We start from the raw sequence: 18825 nt of genomic DNA, 5'->3' as shown, positions 1-18825 counted from the left end.
TTCTAGAATTGAGAGTTGATAACAAAAGCTTAATTTTGTCTTCTTATATACTGATTGTATGACTCGTCTCCTCTCTCGTCTCCTCTCCTCTCCTCTCTCCTTTTTTCCCCTCTCCTCTCCTCTCCTCTCTTATCCCATCACGCTGGCACTAATCAGGTTCAGGTGTTGATAACGGATGAGAATGATTGTGTCCCAGAGTTTCTTCAGTCCATCTATAGTGTGGATGGAGTCCCTGAGACTGTAACCACGGCAACGTCCCTGCTGCAGGGTGAGATTCCTCTGACCCCATATGTCACATCCATCTGGTTCTTTTTGAATTAAAGAAAGAAACTTTATAAAAAGTAACTTTTTCCTCAGGGGAAAACAGCAACTGAATTTTAACAGAAGAGTTTCTCGTCTGACCTTGAGTTTCCCAGTGAAAGTGTTTCGTATTTACATCATAATCTGTTACATACTGAACCATTGTAGCTGCTAAAAAAAACAACCCACCATACATTTTGATTTATTACGTTTTGTATGAATAATGGCAGTTTATCTATTACTGCATGGGTCTAGCTTATAATTTTTAATTATGAGGTTGAAAGAATATGTTTTGCTGTCATCACTGCTTAACTTGTAAAAATACACACTAATTAAGAAACCTATTGAGGGAAGTGTAGAAACAGAGTGCGGTGTGTTTTTAATCAGATACAGTTGTTTGCTTCATAATGCGTGACCCTGTATCTCTCGCACACTTTTGCCACTGTCACTGGTGATTAAAATTACACTTTTAACTGCACTCATGAGATCTGAGTGTTTTGGGATTCTGTATGTATGAGATTCAGTATTTAGCCACAGCCACAGATACAGAACTATTCTTTCACCATGTGTGATATTTAACTCACAAAGTTAACCCTTAAACACGCCACATAATATGCAAAAACAAACCCCAAAACACAACATTATTCAGGGCTATTTGTTGGCCTTTCACATTGCTCTCTCTTTACTTATTGTCAAATGTTGTTGTGCCTCTGGGACTTCTTTACCCCACTGGCTACAGTGGGAATCTCAAGCTGGGCAATTGTTTCTGGTGCATTCTGACTGAGAAAAATGGAACAAATTTAATCTCGAAACATTCAAATAAACAGCCTGGAGCAGTAAAGACTGTTGGCACTGCAAAGCCAGTGGCAGGAGACAATGGCAACCAATACAAACCGATGCACCGAGAAGAAAATAACATAACCAGTGTGGTGGCAGCAGAGGAATCAAAGATGAAAAGAAAATGGAGACAAAGTGTCATCTTAAAGGGTTGAAAAGCTGCAACAGGAGTATAGCTGATATTCAGTGCAGGTATAGGACTGTATCATTCTGTAAACCCACCCTAATTCAGATTAACAAGGTAACTTAAACTGGTGAACTGCACAGGTAACTAAAATGTCAAAGTGATGGAATGAAATGTCTATTACAGTGCGTCTTCTTCACAATATACAAACAAGTCAAGAACACAAAAGTCCACAATCAGGGAATAAATAATTCATGAATGGAAATACAGAGGGTTTACAACATGGTGGGAACCAGTGGTTACACCAGATTAGACTTTGTCACGACCAGAGATGGGCAGTAACAAGGTAATCCGATTACTTTTTTCAAGTAACGAGTAAAGTAAGGGATTGCTATTGCAAAAACGGTAATTAGATTACCGTTACTTTCCCGTAGTAACGCTGCGTTACTGCGTTACTAAAAACTTGATTTTTTTTGCGAGAATGTCTCATGACAGTGACGTAAGCGAGTGCGACGTTCGTGGCAACAGCTGTGTGCAGATCAACAATGGATCATATATCGAGTGCAGAGAGAGTATGAGCGTGCAGCGTTTAAAGCATGGAAGTACTGACCTTACTTTGAGTTTGATTCCATAAAAAGTGACAAAAACATTAGTGTCCGTTGTGCCTGGGAAGAAAACTTCTTTTTACAGCGAAAAAAAACCCTAAACTTCCAAGCAAGCACCGAGTAGCTACGACGTAATGGGAAACTCACAGAGAAACTCGCGGATTCTTCCACTGACCGCTGCACACCTGCACCAGGATAAACCTCCGCCTGCTTTACAGGTGAAAATAGAGCAACACAACCGCTAGTCTTTGACTTTATTTATTTTCTGCTGTGTTTTACTTGCATCTATTTGAAAGACTGAGTGTAAACACAAAAAATATTTATGTGCAGAAAATAGGTTTAAATATTAAACAAATTTCTTCCAGTCAGAGAATGTTGCATATAATTACATTTTTGCTTGATGCATAAAGTTAAAAGATTAAAACTAATAAAACAAGTTTTAAAAAGAGACTTTTCCATTTGATTACATTTTGTATGATGGATTATGTAGAAAAAGTAGAATTGGGCTGAAAGATCTATCACTTTATCACCTATTCAGGTTGTAAATCGTGTTTTTAAAAAGTAACTAAGTAACTAAGTAATTAATTACTTTTGAAAATAAGTAATCAGTAAAATAGCGGGATTACTTTTTGGGGGAAGTAATCAGTAATTAGTTACTGATTACTTTTTTCAAGTAACTTGACCAACACTGGTCAGGACACATCTAAGGTAGCACAGTCTGGGGGAAAAACCTTTAGAAACCATGACGATCTTGTACCAGAATGATGGGAAGCGAAAAGTATGGAGAAGAAAAAGAACAGCTCTCAATCCAAAGCATACCACATCATCTGTCAAGCATGGTGGAGGAATATGTTGCTGCCAGTCGAACCGGGTCAGGTGTTTATTGAAGATGTGACTACTGATAAAATTAGCAGAATTAATTCTAAAGTTTAAAGAGCTCTGTTCTCTGAGCAAAACTGATAGGATGGCGCTCCACACTCCAAATGGATAATGACCTAAAGCGTACTACAAAAACAACCCAAGAGTTTCTCAAGGCAGAGAAATGGGATATTCTTTAATGGCCAAATAGCTTATCTTATCTCAACCCAATAGAGCATGATTTTATAGTTACTGAAGACAAAATCGAGGCCAAAGAGACCCACAAACATGCAGCAATTGAAGGCAGCTGCAGAAAATGCCTAGCAGAGCATCTCAAGGGAGGAAACACAGCATTTGGTGATGCCACTGGGTTCTAGACTTCAAGCAGTAACTGACTACAAAGGATTTTCCACCCAAGTAATGAAACAATTTATCTATTTATAGTTATGTTAGTTTGTCCAATTACTTTTGAGCCTCTGAAAAAGTAGGAGGTGTATAAAATCACATTTTGATTGTTTGATTTAAAATGCACTGTGGTGGTGTACATAGACCGACTTAGAAAAATGTATCACTGTCCAAAGACGTATGGACCAAACTATAGCTAAACTCGATTGGAGAAGATAAAACAAAACTGTGCAGACTGAGCCAGTAACAGCAAGGTTCAAAGGAGATTTACTTCACTTTCACGTTGTCTTTACCTTTTAATGAGTCAGTCACACTGTAACAGTTAAATGCAAAGGGTGCGTAGTGAATTACCTGTCTGGAAATGTATTACAAGATGTTCAGATGGCACTGACACGCACAGGCTGCTTGCTGGTGCAGATACTTGACACATCAAAAGAATATGCAGTAGACAATTGTTATAAGCTTGAGGGGATGTGCATGAAACAGTGATTTTAAGTGAAACTCAGACAGTGATTGTGGCTATACTCTTAGAGAAAATCACACCACACATTGGAAACCAATCTATACTTGTTTCTTCTCTATAATTACCCCAGAATAAAATCATTTCCAAATCCACACACAAACACTGTCCATTCCACTCTGTCGTTTTGCCGTCTTTAAGCTCGTATTGTCAAATGATAGTAATCAGTCTGGAAGGGCACCGTTTCTGTTCAAGTAATAGTAGCTGTCATAGCTTGTGATTTATCGCATGTTTAGCAAGGCCATGAAGAGATAATGATCTACACAGATGTCAACATATTCATGAGCTGATCACATCTCATCAGCTCTTTTCGATTAACTCATAATTGATGGCTCTCGTGTGATGTCTTTCCTCCTGCCAGTGTTAGCCACGGACTGTGACTCGGGGTTAAATGCTGAACTCACCTATTACACCCTGAGCCCGGACTTCAGCATTTCGCCCCACGGGACTGTTTTCCCAGCGAGACGGCTTGACTATGAGAGGCCTAATCATCTGTATGAGTTTGTGGTGATGGCGGTGGACAGTGGGGACGAACCTCACTCTGGCACTGCCACCGTCCGTGTGAGGATGGCGAATGTCAACGACGAAGCCCCTGAATTCTCCCAGCCTGTGTAAGTAGTCTTTTTTCCCCCATCACAAACCAAAATCAATGGTTTATCATCTTAATTTGCAACTATTGTTTGAAAACATAAAACAGCTGCATCAAAAAACGAAGTGTCATGGGCTGGGTCGTGTGACCCAGTGTTTGAGTTTTATGTATTTTTGTATCCATTTTTGATCTAGTTCATTTCTAGGTGGCTATTTAGTCCTTTAGTTCTTAGTTGTTTCTGTCATCTCCCCCTGTACTCAGTCTCCCTGATTCGTGCGTCTACCTGTCATGTTTCATGTCTGTGTGGTTATGTTAAGTTCATGTCATGATTTATCTTCATGTCTCTGGGCTTCCTGTTTTATTTTGAAAGAGTCTGGTGTTCTTTAGCTGTGTCCTAATTCAGGGTCTGCACGCTTGAAGTACGCATTTTAAGTACGGTTACGTCACCGCCACGCGACGACGGCTGTCCCAATTCGAAGTGTACTTCAAATGCATACTCCAAATGCGCCGTCGATTTCCCCAAATATCAAGCGTGGTCCGGTGCACGCTTCGTGGTCCCATATATCCCACAATTCATAGCGCGGCGGTGGGTGTGGATAATTTTGCCGCAAAATACGGCAGAAGGGAGCGGCCGAGGAGTGAACTGTCAAAAGTAAGTACTGAATATGACGTCACTTATTCATGTGCGAATGTTTAATAACGAAGAACATTAAAACATTGCTGTTGGCCACATGCCGGCAAAGTTGTGTGACACTAGTGATGTTTGTACTTTCAGCGTTAACCTAGTTGTAAAGCCATATATATATATATATATATATATATATATATATCATAATAATCTGACAATAACTATAATATTGGCCATATTATATTTACATTACCACAGTGAGATGATTTTAGTCTCATGAACAACATCAGCTAATTGTTATTTACTAACTAATCTTGAAATAACTGTTCGGTACAGAAATGAAGCCCTTGAATCATGTTTTACAGTCCTGTAGTCTCAGCCTCAGATACTCAACTAATCAAAGTGATGTCATGACAAAAATGAATGACCAACAAAACATTTTTTCTCCTTCATTTCTGTCACACAAAGCTGTATGTAACGTTTCTTGCGGTTAGTATCATGGTTGCTAGGCAACCTGAACAGCGCGACGAAGGCTAGACCGTCCCATTTCACAAGCCTCTCACTTCCGCACTTCTCGTACTTATAGTACGCACCGTACATAGTACTTGTAGTGCGCGTACTTCAAGCGTGCAGACCCTGAATTGGGACACAGCCTGAGTTCTCCCCTGTGCTGTAATTATGTTTCATTCTAGTCAGCTGTGTCCTCATGTGTCTCCACTTCCCCTGATCACCTCATGTGTGTATTTAGTCCTCAGTCTTGCTGTGTTCAGTGTCGCGTCGTCTGTGTTCGCACCTCCATGTTTTCACGATCAGTCTTTGCAGTGATCACCATAGTCTCTGAGTCTTCTTAGTTTGTCACAGTATTAGTTTTCCCAGTTTAGTTATAGTCTAGTTTAGTGACGCTACCCCTGCTTTGTTTGTACACTTTGTCTTCAGCCATAATAAAGGCTCGCTTTCTGTTAAGTTCACTCCCGTCTACTCACCTGGGTCCATCACACACACCACCACACGGCCTGTCTCCGCAGACCATGACACTAAGGCTGAGATACAAAAGTGCAATGAAAAAAAATCAATAAATGACTATAAAAAATATCCAATGCATGGATGTCTTTGTGTTGTTGCATTTTTCTTTATGCAGAATTGAACATTTTTTAACATCAAACTCAAGCAGAGTTTAAATAATGTTGCTATTGCTGCCACTGCTTAAATTCTGATCCACCAGCTGATCATATTTGAGTTTATCAAAGCTTTACTCTTTGAGCAGACAAGATAGTTGCATCACAGACATATGGGCTGTTACATCATACATCACAGACCTGCCGTCCTTGAGGCTATCCGTTGCAATAATATTTGATGCTGGGAGTCCTGTTGTAAATAGTGGCCAACTCGTCTCCAAACTGCTGTAGTGAATCCACCAGCATAAGACAAACTCAATATGTTTTATTTGGCGTGTTAATCACAGCCATCTGGCATCAAAACAGTCTGTTACTCACATTATTCACAAAGTGTGACATTGTTAGTTTCACAGCATGTTCTGATGGATAGCTCAAAATGTTTGTGGTCCAATATTGTAGTGAATTCGAGCATTCACTTCACACTCTCTGGGTTTTATTTTTGGCCTTTTCCAAAGGTATGCAGTAAACTGACATATGGATGCAATCCAGTGTGTCCCAGAGTGGCTTTTTGGCAAAGCTGTATAAGTGGGTGGGCAGCAACTGTCACTGTGGCTCTGCTACATTTATTCTATTGAACAAGTAAGCTGCTTGTCCTGTCAGTCATGTTTCAGTGACCTTCACACAAGACTGTTGCAGACCTCTGTTACCTGCTCTTGTTGCATTGTCAGGTGTCAGTCTCAGTGACTGGCTAGACACACAGCCAAACAATGAGGTGGGCAGAAATGTGGAGATGTAGGCAGACAAACATAAAACTGAAAAGACAAACACACTGAAACATGGTTGCAGGGGAAGCAAGTAGAGAATGCCAAAAACATACACTGCGAGTAGACAGGAGACAGCCAGTCAGATATGCAGATAAACAGAGAAGCCTGTCGGCAGTCAAGCAAATATTCTTCCCAGCAGACAGATAGTTAGAAATGCAGACATTTTGCCAGGTAGCATGTGTTAGGCGCTTCCTCACACTATGGCTTTCTGAGATGTAGATAAATGCTGCGAGGGAAGCGAGCAGGGGCCCAATTGGAATTCGACTGCTACTTCCTCCAACTCAGTGATGAGTGAAACTCTGTGTTGAGTCACACTTGTGTCTGCAGAGAGTCTCTTAATTAAGGGGTAGTGTAGAATGTACCAGCAAGCTTTGGGAAGACCTGCCATTATTTAATAGTAACAGTACTTTCTGTGGGAATGTGCCAAGTAGGTCTATTAAGATGATGTCTATCATCTACAGAAAAAAGTGTGTGCACCATTTGAATTGTATTCAATCATTTAAAGCACAGACAGTATTCAGCATTTGTTGAAATTATTCTACTACTTCATTCTTTTCTCCAACTTCTTCTTGACCTCTATAACCAGAATGGAAAACAGTAATCTTTATTTATAAAGTACTTAAAAAAAGGTGGAAAGTGCTGAACAGAATATTTCAGATACATTCAGCAGAATAAAGTTAAGATTTGGTTGCTGAAAGCAAAAAGGAACAAATGAAGCAACATTATTTTACTGTAAGATTAAAAAAAACAAAACAACTTGTGGGTTTTTTGTTTTAAGGGAAGCCATTTCATTGTTCTTTATTACAGATGCAGTCCTACTGAAATCATCACATATAATTCAATTTTATGAATGCAGTTCAGTTCTGTGTTATTTATGTAGCCCCAAATCACAACAAGCAGTGTTGGGAAGGTTACTTTTAACGTATTCTGAATACTTTGGATTACTTAATATATTATCATGCTGTTTACAACTACATGAATGTGATTTATTACTGTTACTGAAGGTCCGCGGCTCCGAACCGTAGTAAAGGGACCTCTGGCTAATACGGTGGGTTCTGTGTCGGGCTCGTAGCCGAAAACTAGCTTTACTTTGTTGTCTGGGTCAACTTTGCTTGCAAGAGACAGAGAGAGGCGTTGAAAGGCTGCTCCAACAGAACTTATTGTTTTTGGAGGAAAACACGAACACGGTGTACAGTCGAGTCTTAATAGCTTACTTACAACTGGGCTCGTCAGGCACTCTTCTTGGCTGCAGTGGTTATTATTATATTTACATGCTTCCAGCTCCCGTTTTTGCTCGATGACAGCTCGTACTTTTCCTTTTTCTCCCTCCCTCGCTCACAGACACATAACGGGTACAGCAGTCCATTCTCCCTGCAGCACGGACTACACTGCCTATGATGCTACATTCTTTAGAGCTATACCTGTAGCATTCTGCCTATTAGCTTAGCACAACAACAACAAAAAGGCGCTCTCTCACCCAGGAAACACGCAGAGAGAGAGCGTCGCCCTGTAACCATGGCAACCATAACGCTGCCGCCTGGAACAACAGAACGTAGCTGTCAAACAAAACCCAAACAGTCCTGACCCGCCACAATATGAAACAGGAAAGTACCGCCGTGTAATCCATTTATTTCAACAAAGTAACTGTATTCTAAATACCACCTTTTTAAACGGTAACTGTAACGGAATACAGTTACTCATATTTTGTATTTTAAATACGTAACGGCGGTACATGTATTCCGTTACTCCCCAACACTGACAACAAGGCACTTTAAATTGTAAGGTAAAGACCCTAAACCACAACAATCATATGCGTGGAGTTCCCTTCATGCAGGAAACAAAACAAGCTCTTCACCTTTCAGCACTGTGGGTAGTAAGCCTGCACTGATGCAGTCTCAGTGTTGGAAGGATTCATAACCCACTCACACTTAAGGCTAGTAGGGTTGGAATGACACTTAATGTGGCGGAGCCTCCATGTAAATGTGCGAGTGCACCGAGAGGCTGTAGGCTGCAGATTAGAATTGGGCTTTAGTGCTCAAAAAAGAACAGAGACTCGTGTGGAGGTAGAGTGTGCGCATTAACATTTAAGAAATTACTCTTACATTCAGATTAATTGAGATACTTGCCTGACAGATGAGTGGACGGGCTAGTGTTTTTTTTCTTCTCGGTTTGCATCTGAACGAGCCACAGAGTGGCTAAATGTGATTGAAGTGAGGGACAGACGGCGAGAGACACCATGGAAATGCAAAATGTCCAGACATGCAGGGAAGCAGACAGACAGGCAGGCAGGCGTACCGTGTCTGAGCACAACTTCACAGTTCAGTGAGATGTAGGAAGACGCTTCAGGAAGAAAAGCAAAGGGAGTGTATATGTTTCATCCCCTCAGAGCTGCGGAGAGGTGGCCTCTGAGCCGGGTGACAGATTACAGGTCACTCATGTTGCCACGGAGATTGCCGAGGCTGGCGGAGATGAATCACCCATCAGCGTTCTTCTGTAAACCATCAATCACCTCTGACTTTTCACCATAGACACCGCAGCCCCACCCCACGTACACGCATACTTACACACACACACGCGCATTAGAAGAGGATACAGCACAAAATCTCGCAGGGGATGAGTTCTGCTGACGAATCAACTCGAACTCTGTGAGAACACCGCCCCCTCTTATAGCCTGCTCCTCTCTATCAGCCGTCCTCATTTCCTCTCTTTTTTCTCCCACTCCCACATATCACTTTACTTGTCATTTCACTGACAGCCTTCTTTTTTGTCACCTAGCTGCTCCTTTCTCACCTTTTTCTTTTCTTCTCTTCATCTGCGCGTCCTCTTAGTCACAGAGTTAATCTCCTCCCCATTGTGCTTTGTACCACAGCGGTATATCAGTCTCCTGTGTCTTGCTGGGCATTTTGCTACCCAGCACCACAGAGCAAGCAAATCACTGTTGACATTTTAAAAGGCAGTGGATCAAATGGCCCACAGTGGGCAGGGTATGTGGAAGCACCATTTGTTCAATGGCTTCAAAATCCCAGTAGACATTATCATTTGTCTCTGGTCTGGCCAGCTAAGAGGACAGGTTAAATCATAGTGACAAGTAAAAGCCACAACCATAAGTCTAATCAGCTTCTCGATGCCCTGGACTGTGTAAATGATTCATATCTCTTGTCTCTTTGTTTGTGCGTTCCTATTATTGACTTCCACCAAGTATGTGTTCTCACTTTCTCTAAACTTGAGTTCCTCTTTGCAGATATCGAACATTCGTTTCTGAGGATGCAGGCCCCAACACCCTGGTTGCAACAGTTCTGGCCAAAGATCCAGACGGCGATGCTATATTCTACTCCATAACAGCAGGCAACGAGGAAGAAAATTTTGTCATTGACAGCCAGAAAGGTGATATTTCTTAATTTTCCAACCAGGAGTCATATTATTCAGCTCTCATTGTAATCGATGGGCTTTCTGTCGAATTGCGCTTTCAAGGAACAGCCTCTATTTTCAAAGGCAGTGTGAAAAGATATTGAAAGCTGATAATAAAAGCTATATTTCCTATACGCGTGCTGCTCTTTCTATTATTAGGGTCATAAATAAAATCTATAACATTATTTAGGACATTTCTGTCCTTGGTTTGGCTTTTTCCAGGTACAGAGAGGAATGTTCCACATGTTTCTTAGCCTTCTAGCATTGATGACTGCACAGTTTATCTTTTTTATTTACCCTTTGATCCGAAACCAGTGGCAATCTCTGTGACATTTGTCACCCAACCCTTTCAATTCAATTTCACAACAACTGCTCTATCATAGTTCGCAATCTCCAAGCTCTGCTCCGCCAGCTCCTCTTTCTTTTGTGTCATCGTTTTATATTTCTTTCCACCCTTTCTGTGTATCCTCCGAGAAAGAAAATGCTAAGGCTGATATCCTTTGGGTGCGGGGAAATCACTATCACTATATGGTTTCCCTTTTACTGTATGTGCGACGAATGCCGTCTAGCTGAATAGCTGGTTGAGCTGGTGTTGCGTTTGTAAACAAGGCTGACATTTAAGGCGAGACAATTACTGCGCACATCCCACAGTTTGCGTATTTTAATGTAGCGGTGCAGCAATGTCATGCATTGTCATTAGAACCCGGATCCTTCCCTGCTCTGTGGGCAGGTGAAATTACAAGTAATAGAGGAGAGAGGGAAGTCAGGCGCTCTCATATGTGTGTATCAGCATGCTGTGTTGTCTTTAATCAAGAGCATTGAAGGGGATGAATAGAAACACAACAAGAGAATAAAAAAACTCCCCATGCTCTCACTTCAATGGGTTTTCCTCACATCACAGGCTGCTTGCTCATTCTGCAACCTCTGATCTTTTTGTATTTCTGTTGACGAGAAAGATGTTGACTCAGATGCTCCATCCTTTTATCCCACCTTTTATCTTGACTGTAACATGAAAGCAGACAAAGGGGGCAAGAGGAACAGCTAATAGGCATCTGCTGAGCCTTGTTAACTTCTGACCAGACTCACTGTACTGCTTTATGTTTTCGCTCAAGTGCTTTAGCTGGATGGGCATCTTTAGAGGAAAGCATGCAATTATTAGATTAGAAATGTGACAAAATCACTACTGTGAAATTGGTTTTTGGATTTAGTCTGTATATCAGATTTCTACCTTTCTGTGGACTTGAGAGCTGAATTCTCACTGCTCTATATCTTGCTTCCAATGTCTAGAACAACAGTATGCAGTATGCATTTTCTAGTGTGTTCTTATTGATAGCACATCCCTTACTATCCGTCCACTTCCTCAGCAGCAATAACATCCTACTTAACAGCTATAGAATGGTTGTATGTACTCTGTTAGTATAGACCATATACTATACAAGAAGTAATTTAAGTGGTCTGTGCTCTTTGCAGGATTGATTCGTCTCCGCTCGACTCCCCTGCCCAAGCTTCAAGGTTTGGAGTACGTCCTGAATGTAACGGCCACAGATGACAATGCATCAGGCGGACCACACCCTCTGTCTTCGACTGCCCGGGTCATCGTTGGGGTTGATGATGTCAACAACAACAAACCTATATTTGAGGAGGTGAGGAAGACAACCCTGGTACTTCTAGTACATTTCGTTTTTTACTTAATCCCTACAAAAAAAAGGTTAAATCCAAGAAGATAAACAAAAATGGAAGTGGAAAAACACACGGAAGCTTAGCACAACTATAGGTGCAAAAGCAGGCAGATACCAGGGTAGACAGCATGACGGACAAAGGCTCGGGAGCTCAGAGGTGGGCAAAGGACACAGACGATCTGACAAAGACTTAATGGCAAAGACAAATTAAACACACAAGAAGGACGGGGTATCGAGGAGCAGGTATAACTAATTGGTCGCGGGTGAGAAAATCAGAAAGGAGGGAAGGAAAGTGAAACAGCTAAGGACAAAGAAGAAAAGTAGTGCCTTCAAAATAAATGTATTTATTAGGGGTACAGCAATACTCTATCGATATTGAACCGTTCATACAGTGCTTTCGGTTCAGTACGCATATGTATCGAACAATACATATTTTTTAATTTATTTTATCAACTTTTCTTCTGACGATGCTGTCTGTGTTGAGCGCTCAGTGGATCTGCGCTCGACAGTGCAGCCTAGGCGGAGTAGTCGAACGCAGATTCACTGAGGGCAGGGCAAGCTAGCGAGACAGAAGTTTAGCTCTCGGTTGCAACATGGCAAATTGAACCTCCCCCACCCTCATTCAGATCTGGCGTTTGGAACTATTTTGGTCTTCATGTGAAGTATGACCCTGATGGTAAGCTCGTCATGGACAAAAGTAAAACAGTATGTCAGATGTGCCACGCGATGCTCAATTACATTGGTGGGAACTAGTGCGTTAGCGCAGTTAGCTCGTTGACGTGTTGACGCCGTCCAGCCCCACGCACGGGGCGATCTGCGGTAGCTCGTTAACGGAGATTTGCCGTGTTGTGGCGTTAACGTCAGATTAACGCTGACAGCACTAGTGGGAACACAACGAATATGACTGCACATTTACTCAGACATCATCCTAGTGCAAAGACAAGTGAAAGCAGACAAAAACAACAAGCACGCATGCTACAAACTTTACCGAGTCATTTAGACAGCCGTTAGCACATGATTCTCCTTATGGGGACCTGATATGTTTAATATGCTGCTGAGAATATAGCCCAGAAGAAGCGTATAGTATAGCTTTTATTTTGGAAAGAGCCATTTCTCTGTAATAAACTCTCTTTTCCAAAGATGAGTGATTTCTCGATCAGATAGATTTATTTATTTTTATTACTTTGTTTCAGCAACATTAAATTTAAAAACTGTACTTTTGAGTTAAAATATATATTTATATTTTTAATAAATGACAAATTAAAAAGGCATGAACATTTTTTTTGTATTGAAAAAATATCGAACCGTGACACCAAACCGAACCAAACCGTGAATTTTGTGTATCGTTGCACCCCTAATATTTATGGGCGGTTGTTTACCTATTTCTTATTCAAGACTTTTCCAGCACCGTTGGATAGTGCAATACTTCCAACCTGTTTTAAGTCTTTATAGGCTAACTACTTACTGGTTCAAGCTATATATTCACCATGCAGGCCATGCAAGGAGAGTTGTATTGATCTTTTCAGCTAACTATCAGCAAAAGAGTCTGTAAATGTATTTCCCAAAATGTCAGACCTTTCAGGCATTCCTTCTTTTGTTGTTGCTGTCAACATGAACCCTTTATAATCCATTGTTGTATTTTTCTCAGCCTTATCCCCTCATTGCATTTCAGCTGTTCCTCTTTCCTCCCTCCCTCCCTCTTCTCGCCTCACTCTCTAGCACTCTTATATTTTTGCTCTGGTGTTCTCATTTCCCTGGCCTCCGTCTCTCTCTGCTCTGTTTTCCCATGAGTTCCGATTAGCCTGCACACCCACTCTATCTTTAGGCAGTCTAGAGGGATTTCAATTAATTTATGAAAAAATTGCAAAATCATCACAATATACTGTACCTGTTTAATTAACTTCCTCCTTAATTAGGAATGACTTGAACTTCGGCAGAAGACATATTCGTGCAGAGCTGGAGCTCCTGGGTCTTCCAGGCGGGTTTGAACTCCTGGCAACTTGATTTGTTTGAATATCAAGTTATGCCTCAGAACCACCTGGGCCAGCATGACCTTATGCTTTATATTATGTGATTTTTATGAACAGCTGCCTCCGGCCATGCTGTCTGTGCCATCGCGTCCCATGAACTCTTGCATTATTCTTCTTTTAATTGCACGCTCACGTCCTTTGATCCATCTCCTTCTCTCCATTTCATTCTTGCTCCTCTTTGTCTATTGTTTTTCTTTTTTTCACGGTCATTCTGTTGAAAGAGTAGCTGGCTTTTATATCTGATTACAAAAAAGAACGACTCCAGAGAGCTGCTCTTTATCTGGGGCATATGTTCATTAGGGGGAATGGATTGAATTCTTTGCAAAGACAAAGCTGTTCGCTGTTGGCTCTTCAAAAGAAATCAGTTCAAGTGTTTTCATTTCCAAAGATGTGGTCTACTGTATCTATAACTGCTATATTGTGTTTCATGTGCAGAATCTCCCTGTGTGGTGTGTGTAGTGACCTTCTACTTAATTAGTTTAGTGTCTTTGATCCCCTTTTTCTTATTAATATTATCGTATTCTGATGATACAATCCCTTATATAGGACTACTTTCTTGTATTTATCTCTCCCCCCTCTCTGTCTCAGTGCCAGCAATATCGTGAACAGGCTTCGGTGCTGGAGAACCAGCCAACGGGGACTTTTGTGTTGCAAGTGCATGCCGTGGATGCAGATGAGGGGGCAAATGGAAAAGTCAAATATGGCCTAATGCACAGAGACAGCGCGATGCCTGCCTTCAGAATCCATCCGGACACAGGTAGAACAGTTTCAGTTCGTCTGGGGTAACAGAGGTCTCAATTAGACACAGAGCAGAGAGTCTGCTGTAGGTAGAATGTGTTGTATTTAAATGTTAATTGTCATCTCTAATGGTAATTTTGAGCTAAGGCGTGGAGACGTGGGGATGCATACTGATACAATATCAACTGTTATACGTTGAATTGTTATTCTTAGGAATTTAAGTCAAATGCCAAAACCTGTATATTGATTAACATTTGATTAAATTTGGGAGAAGCTCAGTGTGATTATAAAAAATGAGTGTACATAATTAAGGGGTAGACAAATAGAGAAGCTGTTCAGAAGTCCTGGCACAGGCAGGCAACGTGTTATTCTGTCAGTCATTTTCTTTTAGGCTCGTGCTCAGTCGTCTTCATCTCAAGATTTAATAGCAAAATCACCGTACTTGAAAGGAATGCTCGACTTACTCAGAAGAATTTCCTAATTGTTTACTTGTTTACAAAATCTTGGGTTGATTGGTGGAAATACCGGGGTGCAGAAGCACTGTGTGGTATTGCCGTGCGCGTGTTTGATCTTTATTCTGCATTTACAGGAGTGATTGTGACAGCCCGGCGCTTCGACAGGGAGCGGCAAAGAGAGTATTCGATCACAGTAACGGCTACTGATTGGGCGGAGGAGCCACTGATCGGCATCTGTCAGCTAACCATCCAAATACTGGACCAAAATGATAACAGCCCCAAGTTTGAGAATTTGCGCTATGAGTGTAAGTTTGGGATAAATGTTATTCTTGTTGACGTCCAAATGAAATATGCATTAATAAAGCAGCGGCACAACCAGGACCCATTAAAAATGCAGAAGTAAATAAAACTGATATTAAGTCATAGAGAATTTGACTGACTTTGTGCACCTTTATATAGTAATTTGATTTAATTGAGGATGTTTTTAGAGAACCCAAGAGGTTTTATTTTTGTTCCTAAGGATCTTCATCATCCTTTGCCCTAAGCTACTATAATGCAAGTTCTTTGACCAGTAAAGTGAGTGCACATACATTATTTCTTTCCTGTGCAGATTTTTTGAGGGAAGACACTTTGGTCGGTACCAGTTTTCTGCGTGTTGCTGCTCACGATGATGACTTTGGCACTAATGCAGCTATCACTTACGCCATGTCTCTGGAGCAGCCTGAGTACCTGCAGGTCAACCCCATCACTGGATGGGTCTATGTTAACCAGCCCATCTCACAGGCAAGTCAACCACAGCCAGTGCAGACGCACACACAGAGACACTAACTGTTCTTTTCCAGGTCTTCACCTTCATTTTTAGGGATTTACTTTTTTGCGTACAACGAAGGCATGTCCTCGCAATGAGACTGTGTAAGTAGATTATGTCCCCGCAAAATGAGTTATACCAGGACGACACACACAGTGGCCTGTGGGTTTGTGTCAACAAAGTTAATGAATGAGGCACCTCAAAGTGCCTCTAACTGCCACTACCAGTCTTGAGTATGTCTACTCCCAGAGGTGCTGGATGTGGAAATACCACAGAGAAAGAAGATGGAGGGAGACTAATTCAGCCTAAACAAATTATTCAAAATACATTTTAACAACTCGTGTGTCCTTTGGTTCTGTTTAATGACTAGCATTTTTCTAGTGCTCCGTTACAAAGACTTTTCCTTTAAATGTGCAAAAACATCCTCTTACCTGCAGTAGCTGTCAAAAAAAGTGTTTTAATTAATGGCACAGGTTTAAAAGAAGCTAATTACCATACACCGCAACTCATTGTCTCTTATAAATGCTGTGATTTGATATATATATATAAAAAGCTTTCTTTCATCGTCGTTTATCATCTGAGACTTTGATAAAAAGACTGACAGTGTGCACCAACAAACGATTTTTTGTATTTTGAAGTGATTAACTGAAACACTGTGGGGAAGATTACGAATGCAAAGTTAACCTCCCTGCTAACAGCTTATGAAAAATGAAAACACTAAGCCACAATCTTTGGAGAAGTGTGAAATACAAAGATGAATCCCCTTAAGATAAATTACACAGCTGTTTTCAGAAGTTATTTTACATGTATGCATAATTTGCTTCTGTATGAAAACTACCTAAAAACGCTATCTTCAAAGTTTCCTGAGCTGAGTGTTGTCAGCTTCAAGTGATTTATAATGTCAATGCCGGTAATGTAACACTTTTTTTTATTTCTTACATTCTTCACAAGCGTGTTGTAGCCTTTCTGAGACCTATCAGTGCTCGGCTTCCTGTTTTCACCTTAATTTATTCAACAGGAGCTGCTCTTTGGCCCGAAACCTGCTATTGCACTATAGGGCTGTTTATTATTTATATACTTTTTACTGCACTGGTGTCGGAAGTCTCTGGCAATTTTGCTGCTGACTTCATGCAAAATTGATAACGCTAAGCACAAAACCTCGCCTAACAAAGCTGTTGCATATTTTAGGGTAGTTTCAGAAGTTATTTGGATCCTGCAACAATCTTTGTGCTGTAACCATAAAAGCACTTCATTAAATGTTAAATGTCTTCGCTGGTTTGAGACGTTGTTCTTTTTGATTTTCTCATCGCAGTTTCTGATTACATTGAAAAAGAATTAAGGCTAAAATTTCAGTAAAATTACAGTAAAATGCGAAGCGCTGTTCCTAGTTGACTCGAAGCACTTTAATGGAAGAGATATGCCATTGAACAACTACGAATGTTCTTATGCCCTGAGACGTGCACAGCCAGAGCCGACCTCATCCCGTGTCAACACGCTGTACGGCATGGTTCCGCAGAGAATTAAGTGGAAAAGATGGAAAAGGTTGCCATGACCGTATCCAGAATATTTTATATGTTCTGGTAGAGATCTGACACTATCACAGCAAATTTAATTTCCAAGTATTACCAAGTCAGATATTCATTTAATGTAAAAGCAGCAGCTGCTGGGTCCATATTGGGCATTGCAGATTGCAATCTTTGTTCTCTGGTTTCAAGCTTTGGAAAAGAGTTGCATTACTTTAAAAATACTAATTGGATTGTCCCACAAATAGAAAATCTAATACTGAACTTCAGGGAGATTGGTTTTTATCTGACCACTGCTGCACAATAATCGAGTCGCCGGCCCTGATTTACATTAACAGAATAATGCAGCTGGTAGTCGAAATGTTAAAGCTGAACGATTGAATTCGTGGTGAAATAATAGTGAACAATTTTTCATTTAAGCTCTGTAACACTGACTTGGTCATTATTATGAAATACAATTATAATATGTGGGTAAAAGGACACGTTTCTAAATGTTCTTCTTCTTCACTTTGGCGTGAGTGTAGTTTTAATGTTACTCATTGTTTAATTTAGGTAAATGGACTCAAACACTCTAATGGACTCTTTTCACTTTTTCTTGTGGTGTCCACTTTGATGAAATGCAGTCCCCAAGTCAAATTTACTCCCTTATGTCCTTGGAATTCAATTATGGCACAGTAACAAAAGGGCTTTTATGGAGTCAGAATTATGGCTTAATGTATTTTTCTATGGCTCATTCTGCTGCTTTTGTTGTTTAGAGTCTAACTAAATGGTTTCCAAGTTTGGGTCGTCCAATTAGCTGATCGACAGCTTATCGCTGCTTGCATCTGCTCGCACAAAGACATATCCGTATAAAACGCCCAGATCTACATGTTTTTCTTAGTGCTGCTCTGCTGCCAGAAACAGCTGCCCCCACAGTCACGCAGAGGTCTAACTCTTCTACTAAACATTAAGCAAAATATTACACTTTGCTATGAAAAAACGTTTTTTTTTATCACAAAAATAGCTTGATTTGTACATTTTTGGACAGTGACACAATTTTCTCAATTTTGCTTTTGTATGCGAGCACAATAGAGTTTAAGAGAAACAATAATGAAACTTACTGTTCAAGGGGTTTAATAGAAATATGATGTTTTACCCAAGACAACAGCTGACTGTGTATACGACTAACTGTAATTTCAAAGCAGTAAAGGAAACATGTTTGTAGACCCTTAAAACTTGGTGGAGTACAGACAAAAAACTGACAGTTATGTCAGTGTCCAAACATTTGTGGACCTATATGTAATTAATAAAGGAGTAAACACATAATCAAAGAGGTGACGGTGACTTCTGAAAGTTTTTAATGTCACTTATAATGCAGCTAAAACGTCTGCACAGATAGA

At 40.6% G+C, this 18825-nt stretch overlaps 1 protein-coding gene across 1 annotated transcript in view; it reads left to right on the top strand.

Moving 5' to 3' along the window:
• The window catches only part of LOC102797552 (neural-cadherin-like), a 117543-nt gene that overhangs the window by 52537 nt on the left and 46181 nt on the right, over positions 1-18825 (top strand). The window contains exons 5-11 of the mRNA XM_087842887.1: positions 157-268; positions 4011-4260; positions 10047-10189; positions 11684-11856; positions 14511-14679; positions 15250-15420; positions 15726-15898. Coding sequence (XP_087699013.1) covers positions 157-268; positions 4011-4260; positions 10047-10189; positions 11684-11856; positions 14511-14679; positions 15250-15420; positions 15726-15898 — 1191 coding nt within the window. The remainder of the gene's footprint in view (positions 1-156; positions 269-4010; positions 4261-10046; positions 10190-11683; positions 11857-14510; positions 14680-15249; positions 15421-15725; positions 15899-18825) is intronic.

Source organism: Neolamprologus brichardi, chromosome 7 (genome assembly GCF_056152115.1).
Source record: "Neolamprologus brichardi isolate AB-2024 chromosome 7, ASM5615211v1, whole genome shotgun sequence".
Lineage (NCBI taxonomy): Eukaryota > Metazoa > Chordata > Actinopteri > Cichliformes > Cichlidae > Neolamprologus > Neolamprologus brichardi.
The sequence above is the reverse complement of the archived record's forward strand: the minus strand, read 5'-3'. Positions and strand labels throughout refer to the sequence as shown.